The following is a 17282-nucleotide window of genomic DNA, read 5'->3' as shown; positions in this document are numbered from 1 at the left end:
CGAGAAGATCATGACGACAAACAAGTGTATCTTTCAGGGATTCAGTGAAATTAATACTTATTACAATTTCAGTAAGATAGCCATGTCATTGTTATAAGGATACAACTTCTCTTTGGCCATGAAGAACTGAAAACAAAGACAGTTTTTATGGAATAAGACACTTATCTTTCAGTCATTGTCTTCTTTCCTTAACAACTGTCATCTGCATCGTCATCTTCTTCCTTCTTCTTCTTCTTCTTCTTCTTCTTCTTCTTCTTCTTCTTCTTCTTCTTCTTCTTCTTCTTCTTCTTCTTCTTCTTCTTCTTCTTCTTCTTCTTCTTCTTCTTCCTCCTCCTCCTCCTCCTCCTCCTCCTCCTCCTCCTCCTCCTCCTTCTTCTTCTCCTTTCTCCATTCTTCCTTCCTCCCTCCCTCCCTCCCTTCCTCCCTCCCTCCCTCCCTCCCTCCCTCCCTCCCTCCCTCCCTCCCTCCCTTCCTTCTTTCCTTCCTTCCTCTCTCCCTCCCTCCCTCCCTCCTTCTCTCCCTCCCTTCCTTTCTCCCTCCCTCCCTTCCTTCCTTCCTTCATTCCTCCCTCCCTCCCTCCTTCTCTCCCTCCCTTCCTTTCTCCCTCCCTCCCTCCCTCCTTCTCTCCCTCCCTTCCTTTCTCCCTCCCTCCCTCCCTCCCTTCCTTCTTTCCTTCCTCCCTCCCTCCCTCCCTCCCTCCCTCCCTCCCTTCCTTCCTTCCTTCCTCCCTCCCTCCCTTCCTCCCTCCTTCTCTCCCTCCCTTCGTTTCTCCCTTCCTTCCTTCCTTCCCTCCTTCCTTCCTTTTTTATTAGTAGTCATAACTTTTTCCTCAAATTTTTGTCACACAGTATATTGTGGTCATGTTTATCCTCTCCCCTACTCCAGGGGAATGATCCAGGGGTCACCTCCATCTCTGTACCCACCCAAGTTTATATTCTCATGCTCTCTCTTTCTCTTCTCTCTAACATATCTCAAACTCTTATTTCCCTCCTTCCCTCCCTCCAAAAAAAGAGAAAGAGAGAAATGAAAAATGAACAAACAACAACAAAAACCCAGTAAGACAAAAATTGCTAAAATAGTTTTCAGGTTGGAGACCTAAGGATCTTATGAAATAGTTATTTTTAAGAAAGGATTTTTTTTAATAAATTTGAGTTAGTAGAAGTGACATGATTTTATTAAATTTTACAATGTTCAAGGTGTTATGCCAAATTACAGGCTTAAGCATCATACATATTCCTTGCTTGTTTTCTTCACACTGTCTATGAGAAGAGAGGCCGAAGGCTCACGGTGGTTTTCATTTCTGCAGACCAATAATGAATACACTTGGACCGATAAATGGAGAGTGAGGTACACAAACTGGGGTGCTGGTGAGCCCAAGCTGAAGTCTGCCTGTGTTTATATGGATGTGGATGGCTACTGGAAGACATCGTACTGCAATGAAAGTTTTTATTTTCTCTGCAAAAAATCAGATGGTAATTGGATATTCGAAAGGGGTTGGGGCATCTCAAGCTTTCTGGAATAAACTATTACACGTCACTGCTGACTTTCATAACCAGTAATGTGTCTTGGGTAGCAGAGAAGAAAATCATTTCTAGAATTGATTTGCTCCTGACAGGGCTCCGAATGTTTGTTATTGAGTTTGTCCTCTGAATCTATAGCGAAGGAGTTTCCAGGAAAGTGGGCTTCCTCTTGGCATTCACAGCACATTTGCTTCAACAGAGTTGCCTCAGAATGTGTATGGATTGGGCAGAGTCAGCAATGCTATGGACTCATTCCTAGAAGTCTAGCGCAGCAGTTTTCCCGTAGGAGCTGCCGTTAGCTAAGAAGAAATCACAGGAGCTGGAATTTCAGAAAAGAAGAGGCTTGAAAAAGATATCTACTTCATTAATTATTTTGGAGTAATTTGTCAAACCTGCAACTTTGTTTTTTTATTTATGTTTGTTGAGATAGGGTCTTGCTATGTAAAGCTCTCCCCACCCTTGCCTTCAAAGTACTGGATTTAAACGCATATGCCACCACTCCCAACTTAAGTCTGTAACACTTTTTGCAGAAATCTAAATATTGATCATTGTAAATTAGGATGAATATGATTCATGGCTACTGGTTTCTATTGAAATACATTTCAAATGATAAAGTAAATGAAACCCCAAGAAAAACGGCATCTCTAAATGACAAACATTAGTAAATCATATGAAATGGTAGACGATATAATTTCTCTTCGCTGTAAAAATATTATTCCCCGTGCTGCAGGAACCCCAGCTTTGATTTATGCTTTATTTTGATGATGATTTAAATGCTGGTTTATTAACAGAAATCCCTGCTACTGAACCTCCACAACTGCCCGGTAAGTGCCCGGAGTCCGAGCAGACCGCGTGGATTCCTTTCCACGGCCATTGCTACTATATCGAGTCTTCGTTTACAAGGAACTGGGGCCAGGCTTCCCTGGAATGTATGCGAATGGGTGAGTGCCACGTTTCCTGAAAGAAAATTTCATAACAATCCATTTATAACTCAATGATGTCAATAATACTATAAACTAAAGTATACTTGATATAAGTACCTTTGTATTATTTTGTGGTGCTAGGGAATCAAACACGGGTTTGCTAAGAAAGGGCTCTGTAGCTCTGCCCCTGGGCTGGATCCCCAGCCACATGTGTTTGTTTTTTTTTTTTTTTTTAAAATAATTGTTTATTAACAGAATGGTTAGCATCATTTCCTGCAAATGTAATTTCTAATTCCTCCACCTCAAAATTTTGAAAATTTAGGTTAAAAACTCCACTCACTAAAATCTCATTCTGCCCCAGTGTTCTAAGCTCTTAACTCTGTCCCTCAGCCAAGCTTCACCTTCCTCCTCACTCAAGAGATTCGGATTTTACAGCTGACCAGGAACCAGCTTCTTAATAGAATGGTTTTCCTGACTGGCTATTGTATTTGTAAAGAAAAACAAAACAAAACTTAATTTTAAAAATGGCAAAGGTAGCTGTGTTGTTGTTTTGAGACAGGGTCTCTCATGTCCCATTGGCCTTGCGCTTGAAATGTAGTCAAGGATGACTTTGAACTCATGACCGTCCAGCCTCCATCTCCCCGGTGGTGGGATAGCAGGCATATCGGTCATACCGCACCATGCCCAAGTTAAAAAGAGCTATTTCATTGTGACAGAGTCTTACTATGCAGCCCAGTCTCGGCTTGAACTTAGGATCCTCCTGCCTCAGCTTATCGAACTATCCTAAGGACTACCGTACCTGGCACAAGATGGTTCTTGAGAAAATAGGTAAAAGCTCCTTAATTAGATGTCACCGGCTGTTCCACTGATGCCGTTTTGCTACATTTTTTTGCTGTGAGTCCTCTGCTCAGCAATGGGCTCAGGGACTGTAGTCTCATTTCCTCCGTGTGCGTTTCATACCCACGCTTGACTTTGCTTTTTAAATCTGTAGTGAGAGGGACTCTGCTCTATTTAGTTTTCATTTGCATCTTTCGAGGTTCTGTTGTCAGATGGACACATATCGCTGACGATTATATTTTTCTTGTGAACTGAAACCTTACCGTTCCAGAATGCCGTCATTGTCTTTAATAATAATTTTTGTCTAAGAATCACCCCTTGTGTCTGATATTAGTGCACCTTCTCTGACCTTTTTAAAAGTGATTGTCTATATAGACTATCTTCTATTGTTTGCATATCTTCTACTGTGATTTTACTTTCAATTGATTTATGTCTTTGGAACTCAAGAATGTCTTTTTTTTACACAGCATGTGGCTTGATCTTTTTGAATCATTATGTAGATATTCTGTAAATCTGTTTTAATGTTTGTGTTTAAGTCATTTACACTTAGTGTAAATACTGAAAGGAGCTTTTATGCCTGTTACTTTTTCCTCCCCCGACTCCATATATGGTATGTCTTAGTTTCACCGTTTCCCCAGTATGGCCTTCTTATGTATTAAGAACATATTTTTGGTGTTTAACTGTCCATTTCTTTCATCATATGCATGGTCCCCATTTTGCAATGGTCCATTCAACTTAGGATTTTTGAACTATGCATGACCTTATTGGGTCACAGCCCCATTTTAAGTTGAGGAACCTTTATTTCCTGTTTAGTTATGTTGTTAGTGGTTTCTATGAGGATTACAATGAACTCTGTGATTTAGTGCCAAATCATTCTGACCCTCCCCTGTGGCTCCTGGGCTGCTGTTCTTCACTTGACCATGGGTATTTGGGCTTTCAAAGGTTCCAGAGAGAGGGCAGCAAGATTAGGACAATTCAAAGCCCATAGTGCCTTCTGTTATTATCAGCATCATGCACATGCGTGCATACACACCCACCCACACACCGACCCCCCCCCCCCCCACACAAAACCTCAAGCCTGTAATTAAGGCAGTGTTCCCCTCTCTTTTCCAGAGGAAAGGGTTTTCTGAGGTGTTTACTCTGCCATTTATGATCAGGGCATCAGAAATCTGCCTTTGACTTTTCAAATTAAAGTCAAAATTCTTTCATGTTGCTTAAGTGTTTCTTTTTTAATTTTACAATGAATATGCAGAAACTTTATTTTCAGTTTTAGGTGTTGTGTTATCTAACAGATAAAGGGAGTAATTCTCCTTCATCAAAACATGTCTGAGAAGTTTGAAATGCCTAATAACTGTGAAATATATTCAGCGAGAGATTAAACAATCATGCAATTAACAATCCCCAAGGGAATAACTCAGAATACATTATGTAGAATAGAACCACATAGTTATATATTCCCTTTCTAGGTTCAGAATGCCTGGGCCATTCCAGGATCCTGTGCTCAGTTAATGCTGGAATCCCAATGAATTACTTATGTGTATGTTTTATTGTTCTTTTTTTTTCTTTTTTCTTTTTTTGGTTTTTTCAAGACAGGGTTTCTCTGCAGCTTTTTTAGAGCCTGTCCTGGACCTAGCACTTGTAGACCAGGCTGGCCTCGAACTCACAGAGATCCGCCTGCCTCTGCCTCCCGAGTGCTGGGATTAAAGGCGTGCGCCACCACCGCCCGGCTGTTTTATTGTTCTTATCTGTAAAATGGGTTAACAAAAGAACCTACTATGCAGTCTTATAAAGATTTAATAGTAGGATGATTATGAGGTCCAAAGCAAACTATCTGTCATGACTGTTTAAATAACCTAGTTATTACTACCCTGTAGGATTTTACTATTATAGCTAATTCTGGTGATTGATAGTGAGTTGTCCGTTGTATGTGGACTGACTGGTGTTCAGCTCTCCTCTCCCGTTTTGAATGATTCTGTGCATGGCACTGAATTAAGCCTCCTCTAGTGTACTGTGTCCTGAGCACAGCTCAGGCTGGCATTTGTCCTTCACGTCAGGACTGTTCATAGGAATATTTCCAGCTACTCTCTTCATCCTCCTCATCCTCCTCCTCGTCTCATGCTTTCCAGGTGCCTCCCTGGCTTATATCGAAACTGCTGCTGAATCCAGTTTTCTGTCATATCGTGTTGAGCCACTTAAAAGTAAAACCAATTTTTGGATAGGCATGTTCCGAAATGTTGAAGGTAACTCTTGCTAAGTCATTATTTAATAGCTAATATTATAAAGTGTTGCGTATGAGACAGTATTTTGGATCCAGAGATCCTTGCCTTAAATAATGATTAATCTATGGTTAGACTGAAAAGTTAAAATCATACTTTATTTGCAATAACTCAAAGTTTAAACGGCTCGCGAATTGTCCAGCCCTGAAAGTTGTTAATTAAAAAACTCTCCTGTAGTCAGTTAAAGAATGTTTAGAGAACAATTTTCCTTTCTTTTTGCCACAATAAAAAATTTAGAGAAAGATAAGTATATAATTTTTTTCTGTGAAGTAAAAAATCAATTTTCAACTAAAACAATCTTAAAAATATAGTCTTATTTTTCTTCCCTGTAATAATTCCTTGTTAGTGTCTTGCCTGGAAGAATTTGAGGTGTAGAAACCATTGGTTCTAGTGTAAAATAATAATAGGCTTAAACATTTTATGCTGAAGACGGATGTAAGAAGGTTTGTTTTTAACTTGTGCTTTTGTTGTTGTTTTTTCTTTTTTTGTCGATGACCAGGGAAGTGGCTTTGGTTGAACAATAATCCCGTCTCCTTTGTCAACTGGAACACGGGCGACCCATCTGGTGAACGGAATGATTGTGTAGTCTTATCTTCATCTTCTGGGTTTTGGAATAACATCCACTGTACTTCCTATAAAGGATTTATTTGTAAAATGCCAAAAAGTAAGTTAAAATTGCAGAATAATAATATGTTCCCAGACTACCGTTTCTTTTCAACTGGAACATGCTGGCATAAGACTAGGGTAGTTGCAACCTCTTTGTTAGCCTTTTGCCAGTATTGGTGAGAATCCATTCTGTCATGAGGCTCACTCTCCACCTGTAACTTTGAGTAGGAGGTAGTAGCTCTGCCTGGCTTATGGTACTTTTGTGATGTTTTGCTAAGTTGCAAGCAGTCTGGACAGCCCATCTCCACAGTGTTTCCCCTCTAGAGGAAGGGGAAAAGCTGTCACTAGTCCACATCCTAAGAAGTCAGAGGATTAAGCCATGTAAAACCAACTCAGTCTCCTTCTGTGATTGAATGGTAGAACACAAAAGGAAAAACAACTGTGAAATCTCTATGTGCTCCTGATGAGATGTTGGTGATAGTTCTATGCCTTTCCATCTTACGCTACTTTTTTCTCAAGAGAAAATTATTAGTTGGAATCTGAAATAAATACATTACGAGGACTGGGATATAGATCCGTGGTAGATCACTTGCTTGGCTTAGGTAAGACCCAGACTTTGATTCCTATGACGAATCAAGCAAGCAAGTAAGCCAACAATCAGATAAAGGAGTTCCGTTTCCTCAATAGGTCTTGTTGTTTTGGAACTGCATAGATATTTTAGTCTATAGCTCTGCTTTAAGACTCTCTGTCCTTTAGTGTGAAGCGGGGAGCAGTCCTGGACCAACGCTCCTGTCCTGTTTTACTTCTCACTCAAATGTCTTTTAACAGTTTAGATTTCAAAACCCTTAGACTAGAATGCTTTAGCTGCCAGTGGATTTTGTAGCATGTTTAGATGTTTTAATCCTCAAATAAAACTTGAAGGATCGTATTTGAAACTCTTCTAGTGTATTCAAACATATCACATAGGTATAGGATGCTACAGTTGCATAGAAAGACATAGAGAAAGATGGATGGGTGAACTGGTGGATAGGTAGACATGTCTGTAGCTAGTAAATCGCTGAAGGAACAGATGCACACCATCCTTGCATTTTCCTGTGTTGTGTTAAATCACCACATCACACCACAGTTAATGATGGGGGATGATGCTAGGCATCTCTGACATGAATGTACTTTATCCATGTCATGTAGTGATTTCTTTATTTTTCTCCTTTTAAACAGTGCATGATTCTGTAACTACACAGTCATCCATCACAACAAAAGGTAAGATCATTATAAAATCTCAGGGTGACCATTAGTCATTTTATTTATTTTTTTTTAGTTATAAACTGATTGGCCTATTAGCTCAGGTTTCTTATTAACTCTTATAACTTATATTAGCCAATTATTCTTATCTATGTTAGCCACGTGGCTCAGTACCTTATTCGGCGAGGCAGTCACATCTTGCTTCTTTTGTGGCTGGGTCACAATTTCCATTAGTCCTTTTTAAAAAAGCCATAATATCTCTGTTTCTCTTCCTTCCCTTTTGGTGGAATGGCTTATGCTAACTGTCGTTGGGCACCTTTCATGTTTAAGAAAGGCAGATTTGGAGTCAGATTGATATTTTAATCTTAAAAAGTCCTTGAAGATGTTGCTGTATTACAAAAAGTTGCCTTGTGAGATCTGATGGAAGACATTTCCTTCAAAATCTTTCTAGGTCTTTGTAGACAACACGAGTTAGGTCACTAATCCTATTTTACCTCTATTAGTGGTTGATAAAGAAAAACTCAAGGTGAGATTTATGGCTTGCCTGTAAATACCTTATTAATTTCATGGGTAACATTTGTTTATTAATTTTATTTAGGAGTTCAGATTTCCATTATTATTTTACCCTAGTTTTAAAGTTTTGTTTGTAATTTCCACAACTACCACTACCACCATGTTACTTACTTTCTGAAAGTATATTTGTAAGCAGCCTTATGATTTCATTTTTAAATATTTTTATTTTTTGTAATGTGTGTTTGTATGTATTGGCATGTTGTGTCTGGGTGAGAGGCTACCATATATGAATGATTGCATGGAGGAGCTAGAGAAACTATTAGATCTCCTTCCTGGACTAGAGTTGTGAGCTATCAGGGCTGGGTGCTAGGAAACAAACTCAGGTTTTCTGGAAGAGCATTAAGTGCCTCTAATCCCTGAGCCTCCCCTCCAGGCATCCTTCAATTATTTTGACACATGGTATATGCATGAATTTCAACTGATGAACTACTTCAGTGTTATAGATAGAGGTGAAATATTTTAAAAACTAAATAAAGATGAAATAGTCCAAGAACTAAGGCAGCATCTGAACATGTTAAAGTTTCCTCCATGTCACACTGACTTCTGCTTTCACATCTTGTGGCAAATACTGTTTGAAAGAATATTCACGCATCAGAGCCTCCCAGCAAGATCAGCTCTAATGTTTTCCATAGTGTCAAACCTTTGTCCCCCTCAATGACTTGATTTGTCTATAGCTGACCAAAGGAAGATGGATCCTCCACCCAAGGGGTCTTCCAGAGCAGCTGGAGTGGTCATCGTGGTCCTCCTGATTCTGATGGGTGCCGGTGTTGCTGCATATTTCCTCTATAAGAAAAGGCGCGTGCTGCACATACCGCAGGAGGCCACCTTTGAGAACACGCTCTACTTTGACGGTCATCAGAGTCCAGGAACAAGTGACACGAAAGATCTCATGGGCAACATCGAACAGAACGAGCACGCAGTCATCTAGTGTCGTAGTGCGACTGTCTTATATTTTAATTTCATGCAGTTCTAACTAAAGTTTTTATTTGTCACTTCAGTGTGATTGTTTCTTTTAAAATTAGCACTGGGTTGCAGCAGTCTGTCTTTTTTCTTCGCCTCATGGAAACAACAATTGCTCATTTTCTAGTCTGGCAATATTTTTTTTAAGAGTGGTAACCATGTTGAGTACCACTTTTGAAAATACCTAGGTGAATACACAGCACTACAATCTCAACACCGCTACATTGGTGGTAGGTCTCTCATGTCAACTCTGCAAATTTCAAGAGCTCTAGAAATAACTACCTTAGCCACTTGGGGTATTTTAAGGAGCTCCTAGAAATAAGTTTATGCTCCTAATTGTAACTCAACAATTAGAAGACCATGTTAAAATAAATAAGTGCACATAACCCCAGATGGAATAAGAGTGTGTACTCAGTTTCTTTTCTAGTAGTCATGATTCATGCTAGTTATTGAGAACTGTGTTTATCCACCTGTCAAATAATAAAGCTACTGAGACTCTTGTTTGTCCCAGGCAAGGTGTGATAAGCTGAATGTTGCAAATGCATTCTGTGTCCTGTTGTATGTATATCAGGAAGGTGACTATGTGAAAAAAATGTAAATTTGCGTAGGGTGTACTTAGATAATAAATACCTCTATTTATTATCTAATTAATGTGATGAATTAATGTGAAATAAGCATTAAAGATGACATCTATTTTTACTGGATTTTTGTGATCTTGTTAAGTATAAATTTGCTTGGGTACACAATTTAGTTACTTTACATTTTACTATTAAAATAAATGAATTATTTGTAGAGAAATGCCATCTTAAACTTTTCCCTTCTTGAATGATGTAGAAGGCACATTCTTTTATAAAAGTTGCATAATCATCTAAGATCCTTCATCTCAACAGTGATGCAACTCAGGATCCAACAATCAAAGGTCCCGCTGCTGAGAATGAGACATCCAAGTGACCCTCTTCCACTCTAGTAATTTCTTTTTATTTAAAAATATTGCTTTAGATAAAGTTTTATGTCAATTGTGAAATATTTTGTAGGTTTCAAATTTCCTACAGTTACCCCACAGCCTCTTCTTAGGTTTGTTTGGTTGTTTTAAGACAGAGTCTATGTAGTCCTAGGCTTTTTAAACTTTTTAAGATGTATTTGTATTTATGTGTATATATGTGCGACTTGGTAACTTTCTCTGTGTGTTTCTGGGCTACAGGGAGAGCAGGACCCCTTGTTTGTCCGCCCGACTAGCTTACTCCTGAAATAATCACACAGAAGCTGTATTCATTTAAACACTGTCTGGCCCATTAGCTCTAACTTCTTATTGGCTAACTCTCACATCTTGATTTAACCCATTTCTAATCATCTGTATATAACCACAAGGTCATGGCTTACCGGGTAAGATTTATCATGTCTGACCTGGCATCTCCATGGCGGCTCTCTGCTTCTGCTTTCTTCCTCTCAGAATTCAGTTCTGTCTCCCCCACCCACCCACCTAAGCTCTGCCCTATCACCAGGCCCAAAGCAGTTTCTTTATTAACCAATGAAAGCAACACAAATACAGAAGGACCTCCTGCACCATTTGTGTGTGTGTGTGTGTGTGTGTGTGTGTGTGTGTGTGCGTGCCCATTTACCCATGTGCCACAGGCACATATATGGAGGTCAGAGGACATTTATGGGAGTTGGTTCTCTCCTTGGATCATGTGGATTATAGGGATCAAACTCAGGCTGTCAAGTGCCTTACCTTCTGAGACATCTTTCTGGGCTGACCTCAAATTCTCGGTTCCTGAACCATTGCATCTCCAATACTGATTACAGTAATATGCTAGCACAATCAGCCTTAAGCTTTTACTTGACTATGGGGTCATTCATACACAACAATTTTCAGCCAAGGTTTGCCTCTTTGTCCTGCTTTACTGAGGTGGAGATTATGTAAAATGCATTCTTTCCTTTCCCTTCTTTGTTTCTCTGGCTTTTTTTTTTTTTGAAGTACAGTCTTGCTATGCATTCTGGGCTGGCTTTAAACTCACTATATAGCCTAAGCTGGACTTAGATTGCTGGAGTCCTCTAGCTTCAATCTCCCCAGTTTAAGAAGTATAGTTTGTACTATCACAACATACTAGAATTTTTGGGGGGTTTGTGTGCATGTGTCCTTGTGGGTTTTTATAAAAAAAAAGGATAGAGTAATTATGTTTTCAAGAAAGCCCACAATTTAAAAAAAAGGTTAAAAAGCAAGTGACTGAGTAGGGGTGTGATGAAGTTGGAGTTGCCAGGACCCACGCTTACACATGGGATAGGGAGAAGGAATGGGAATTGAGATGTGGGGAATCATGAGAGATGCTGTTGGACACAAATAGCTCCCTTCTGCACATCAAAGAATAGAAAGCAAACTGCTTTTCATTTTATTGGTGAAAATGAAACCTATTCAAATTGAGCATGTTCCAAAAGAAATAACGGCCACAGTGTCAAAGCAGTGACTGGGAAATGACGTGAAGGAGAAGATTCCTTTCTCTGTGTGGATGTGTGTTCCTGCCCCACACATCCTCCTTGAGATACATGAAAAGAATAGCAAGTATGAAACGGGAAATACACAAGTGAGCATGGCTTACAGTTTTTTATGCACATCAATTCATTGTAATTTAGGGTTATATTTTTATAGAAAATACTTTGTACTACAGTGTCCATCGCAGATCTATAAATACTGTCATTTCAAGGAACAACTTTGTTTGACAGGGCTGCTGAATATTGTATTTCACACTCACATTCTCCCCTGGAGCACACAACCAAATAGACATCTCCTGTATGCAGGTGCCCATCCAAGACTCCACTAGTTTATCAGAGGTGCATTCAACAGGGGGTCTTGGGCAGAAAAGAGCAGTTTCTGTGTGGATCTTCCTCATTCTCTTATGGTTTGGGCTGTTATCATGGGTTTGGTGTATGCACATGTTTTTAACTGGAAGATTGTCCCTGAGATTAGCTGTTTCAAAGCTGTTGAACTCCTCACTGGTCTTAGACTAGCTTCTGGCTTTCAACACTGTTCAGCAGCCAGAAGATTCTTAAGCACTCTTTCTCCTAGTCAAATTAAAAAAAAAAAAAAACATGAATCGAGTACAACTTGAATTCTAAAATTGTAGGTGATTGATAGAGTCTGGGTTGCTCCTGTATCTTTCAGCATCCACTAAAGCTTCTGCTTATGCACTGGTCCATTCTGTTGTAACATAGATCAGCTGGGCATGGTGCCTCCTTTGTAGATTCACACATATGTAAAAAGTAGTTCCTGATCCCAGAAAGTGGAGCTGCAGACCCACCATCAGCACTTTACGACAATGTGGTGAGCATGTCAACGGGTCAGCACTTTACTACAATGTGGTGGGCGTGTCGACAGATCAGCACTTTACGACAATGTTGTAGGCATGTCAACGGGTCAGCACTTTACGACAATGCGGTGGGCGTGTCGATGGGTCATACTACAGGTATTGACTGAGCAGAGAGGCATGTCGGTCTGCTGTCTGCAGGGGCATATTCAAGGTTTAAGATTGTACCTGGGAAGGCAATCTTCAAAAGAAAGAATACAAGACACAGATACAACAGTGAAAATGATAAAATATAGAGAGATCATGAGAAGTTAACCAAATCCTTGAGATCAGACAATGACAGCAAACATCACAAGCTGCATACAGTTGTATATTACTGTTAGAAATTAATCTCCTGATGTACTTCCTGTTTGCTGTTTTGCTCTAAGAAAATATTTACAGTCACTCAGACATCAGAAATGGAGTTTCTTAGTTGTGATAACTGGAAGAAAGAGAGTTCTGCATGGAGCACAGCTTTGACCAAGCAAACTCCAGTTCTCCCCTGGTCCTCCTTTCCTGATGACTTGACTTATGCACCTAGGCAGCTTAGCCATTCTGGTATGACCGAATAAGACAGTCTTTGTCTCACTTTCATTGCTAATATTTCCTATTCTCTTCCCCCGTCTTTCTTTTTAGAGACATGGATTTACTAGGCTGTTGATGAATCTGTATCCTCTTGTCTCTGCCTCCCAAGTGCTGAGATAACAGGAGTTTGCTACCACTGCAAGCTCCCTCTAGGTTTTGTATCCATGGTTGGATCTTGACTTATATACCTCTTCTATATTCACAAACACGTAATTTTATTCCAATCTCAATTTGCCTTGATTCCCTCTAGTGCTCAAGGTCATCCCTTCACTATTCAGTGGAAGAGAAAGATGTGAGAGCAGCTGAAATGAAGACTCTAGGGCAATATATTGTGCGGTGTGATGGTGCAAGCTTGTTATCCCAGAGCTTGAGAGGCTGAGGCTGGCTAATCTTCTGTGCACTGAAATGTTTCTGGGCTACACAGTGAGCATTAGGACATTCAGGCTACAAAGATAGATGCTATCTCAAAAAATGAACAAAAATACTTTTTGATGAAAAATTAAAACTACTATAGTTAAAATATCTTGTAAAATCTTTATTTGGAAAACATGACTGTAGTAACCAGGTATGGTGATGCCCTCCTAGCTGAGGCAGGGAGACTGAGTCTGAGACAAGCCGTGGCTGTAGAACAAGACTCCCCTTACCACCACCACCACCACCACCACCACCACCACCACCATTGTAATCTGAAAAAAACCAACGCCATGAAGAGAAGTCACAAGGTTCACATAGGGGCTTTATTGGAAGAGGAGCGAGAAGCAGGCAGAGAAGGTGGTGAAGGAGCGGAGACAAGTCCCTGGGGACTAGAGTGGTGGAAGAGAAAGAGAGAAGAAGAAAAAGAGAGAGGGAGAGAGAGGAGGTGGGCAAGCCCACCTTTTAAAAAGAAGCATAGCAAATATGCACAGGAGGTGCTCTTAGTGGCTGCAGTGGAGGATATATCCTCTCAGTACAGATGCCTAAATACTAACAATCACCACCAACAACAATAACAACAACAAAATCCCACAACTATGTGAAGTCCCTGCTAGGTTCCTGGAAGAATGAGACCCATATAAGCCAGTGGGTCTAAAATATAAGAGGCAGTAGCATTTCTCTGAATGCCAGGAACAGTGTCTTGGAAAAGACATTAGAATATATCCCTGAAAAGGGTCTTAGAATGGAGAGCTTCTTGGGGAAGGTGGATGGTAGAGGTGGAGCTTGAGAGAGCTGCTTGGATGGACAAGAGCCTTGAGCAGAAAGGGAGAGGGGTGTGGAGGGAGAGCTGGGCTGGGACTCTGCTGTAGACTCTGATGGACTTCCCATTCTCCTCCTGCATTCAGAGCCCTCATGTGTGTGAGTCAGGCTGTGCTCACGTGACCTACCAGAGGTTACCGAATAATGAAAGCTTCCTGCATGACCTGGCCTAATTTTAAGAGCCATGTCTGCTTTATATACATCTGAATCCTGGGCCATGATCGAGCACAGCCACAGGGAATCAGGCTCAATGGTCTCCCTAGTCCATGTGACAGAACTGTGATATGCCCAGACACACAATGATCAGAAATCAATACATTATTGCCTGTTCTGTAGCAAGCTAGAGTCGGCAGGTTCTTTCTTTGCAAACCTTTGTATGACTAAGAGAATAAAAGGCCTGTGTTAGTGAGGCTTTCTCAGCTGAGATATCAGGGAGAGCCAGTTTCACTAAACATGAGTCTTAGGTTGTGATTGTAATCACTAAGCCCTCACCTCCAACCTCTTAGATTGGAATCTGGGAGTGGGACTCAAGAGAACCAAAGAAACTACCAGTTAAGGTGTGTGTGTGTGTGTGTCTCAATTTTGCCTGAAAAGTATGAAGAAACTGTCATTTAAAGTGTGTGTGTGTGTGTGTGTGTGTGTGTGTGTGTGTGTGTGTGTGTGTGTCTCAGTTTTGCCTGGAAAGTGTGAAGACCCAATCTTGATTCCCAGATCCTCAGAATCTATGTCAGCATGGTGGTTCACACTTGTAATCCCAAGGCTCAATGGTCAGTCAGTTCAGCCTAATCTGTGATCTCCATGTCAGTGAGAGACAATTATTCCAAGAAGGTGGATGGCATTCCTGAGGGTGACATTTGAGATTGTCCTCTGGCCTCTGTCTATATATGTTTATAAAAGCAAAAATCGGAAGCAAAGTTCCAATCAGTTCTACAGGGTAGTGAGTGTCTTGATTGACATTCTGTGGTTTGACTGGCACCCTACTAAAGCAGTACTGAAACCTAGTAGTTAATGGGATAGTGTGGACAGACAGGCTGTTTTGTGGGACCCCTGCTTTGGAGTTGTGGTTGACTTCCTTAGGAGAGAGTCACCACACAGATTCAGATCTTCTGTGCTTGTGCCTTCTACTACATGAGGATCAAGCTGTCCTCCTCTGAAGCGTCATGTAGGGGGCTCTAGCAGGATGCTCGTCCATTGAATGTGAACTTCTTCTGGAGAACTGTAGGAAAGTAGTTCTGTTCTTTTAAGTTACCTACTTCTATTACAGCAGCGCAAAGGGCCTCAGATACAAAGAAATGATATTTAAAAAGTCCTAGCTGATAGTGTGAATTCTTCCTCAACATTCCTGATTAGTCTGGATTCCTGAGAAGTGAATGCAGTGATGGCTCTCACAGTTATAGGATGAGCAGGAGGCAAGTTCCCTAGAGTAGCATGACTGCTCAAAAAATAACCAATTTTTGTTGAAGATGGGATTTGACCAAAAATCATCGTATTATTGCCTTTTTCCTGTTTCTGGTCTTTTGTTGGGAATACATATCAAGTCCAAATATCACATAAGAAAATGGCCTTTAAAATATTGTTTTTGATTAAGTCTCAATAAATATTATCATAGGAATGTATCAGGAGGAGATGGTTTCAGTGGGAAATTTTACCCAAACCACACCACCAAGTACCAGGAATGCATGTTTTGGTATTAGAAGTTCTTTGGCATTCTGTAAGTAGCATTGTTTCATTTGGAAGGGCCCCCCCTGACAGTCAATTCTTTTAAGAGAAGGTGACAGTGACATTAGAAAGGTCCTTTGCTTGACTGGAGACCCTAAGTGCTGCTACTTTTGTTTGGTAACAACTATTGCTCTTGAGCTAGTCCTGAGTGCTAAGTGGAAACCTTCAGTCGGACAGCTTTCTTGTTTGGGGTCTAGTACCCTGGGGATGTTAAAGAACCCTTCGTAACTACCAGGCTTTTCCTTGCCGATTTTCAGATTTTATTTATTTAAAATAATGTGTGTATATTTACTTTCTGTAAGGACAAGAACTTCCAAACTCCTCTGCCCATGGTTCATGGTTTTGGTGGTAGTGGTGGGGATCTCCACCCTGCTGTACGCTAGAGTCCTTGGAGCCTGTTTAAAGGTCCCCTTCCTGTGAGTCCATGCTTGGAATTTTGATGAAGTACCTTGATCAGAGCCCTGAAACCTGTATTTTAGTCAGCTTCTATGGAGAGCCTAAAGAAGGCTTTCCTTAGTCTGCCAATTTGTCAAACACTGTTTGAAGCCATATCAGGTGAAAATAGTATTTCTCTAAAGTGTTAGAAGTCTCTCATAACTCAAGGGCACAGCCCAAGAACATCTCCACTTTTCCTCTGTCAGGAATTATAGGTGCCAAATTCAGCTCCAGGGCTTGGCATAGATAAATGGTCCCCAGTCCTGGTACCAGAGTAGCATTATTGGGAAATGAGGGAACTTTTGGAAGATAAGACCTTGTGAAAACTCCTTGGAACTTAAAGGTATATTCTTGAAAGCAAATATGGGGCCCCCGGCTCTGCCCACCAGTCCCTACCCCTTCATCTTTGTTCTCTGGATCTTGATGGACTGGCTTTGCTGTGTCATATGCCCCTTCCACACATGTTGCCTTAACATAGGCTCCTTGATGATTTAAATAAGAATGGCCCCTATAGGCTCATATATTTGAATGCTTAATCACCATGGAGCGGAGCTGTTTGAAAGGATTACAAGGATTAAGAGGTGTGGCCATTTCGAAAGAAGTATATCACTGGGCGGGGGGTGGGCGGGCTTTGTAGTTACAAAAGTCAATGCTAGCTTCCAATTCTCTCTCTCTCTGTATGGATCAGGATATAGAACTATGTCCACCTGTATGTTGCCATCGAGATAATGGACTATTCTCTGAAACTATGAGCAAGCCCATAATTAAATGCTTTGGTCATGGTGTCTCTCTACACAGCAATAGAACAGTGCCGGGTCTACTTAGCCATAGGCTGGGAGCTTTAACACCATGATCAAAAATAGCTTTCCTTCTTCTTCCATTTTTGTTTCCCTCCATTTTCCTCTGTTTCTTTCTCCTCCTTGTCTCTCATTTTGAGCCATGGTCTTGTTGTATATGCCAAGCTAGCCCAGAATTAGTATGTGACTTATTCTGTCCCTAAATTTTCATGGCCCTCATGTCTCGGCACCTGAGTAT

At 40.7% G+C, this 17282-nt stretch overlaps 1 protein-coding gene across 1 annotated transcript in view; it reads left to right on the top strand.

Annotated features, from left to right (window-relative positions):
- Positions 1-9740, top strand: part of Mrc1 (mannose receptor C-type 1) — a 91260-nt gene extending 81520 nt beyond the window's left edge. Inside the window, exons 25-30 of the mRNA XM_038333709.1 lie at positions 1307-1472; positions 2312-2461; positions 5407-5520; positions 6056-6220; positions 7381-7422; positions 8652-9740. Of these exons, the coding sequence (XP_038189637.1) occupies positions 1307-1472; positions 2312-2461; positions 5407-5520; positions 6056-6220; positions 7381-7422; positions 8652-8905 (891 nt within the window). The 3' untranslated portion in view covers positions 8906-9740. The remainder of the gene's footprint in view (positions 1-1306; positions 1473-2311; positions 2462-5406; positions 5521-6055; positions 6221-7380; positions 7423-8651) is intronic.
- The last annotated feature ends 7542 nt before the right edge of the window (positions 9741-17282 follow it).

This window comes from Arvicola amphibius, chromosome 6, assembly GCF_903992535.2.
Source record: "Arvicola amphibius chromosome 6, mArvAmp1.2, whole genome shotgun sequence".
Lineage (NCBI taxonomy): Eukaryota > Metazoa > Chordata > Mammalia > Rodentia > Cricetidae > Arvicola > Arvicola amphibius.
Note: the sequence above shows the minus strand (reverse complement) of the source record. Positions and strands in the feature narration are given on the sequence as shown.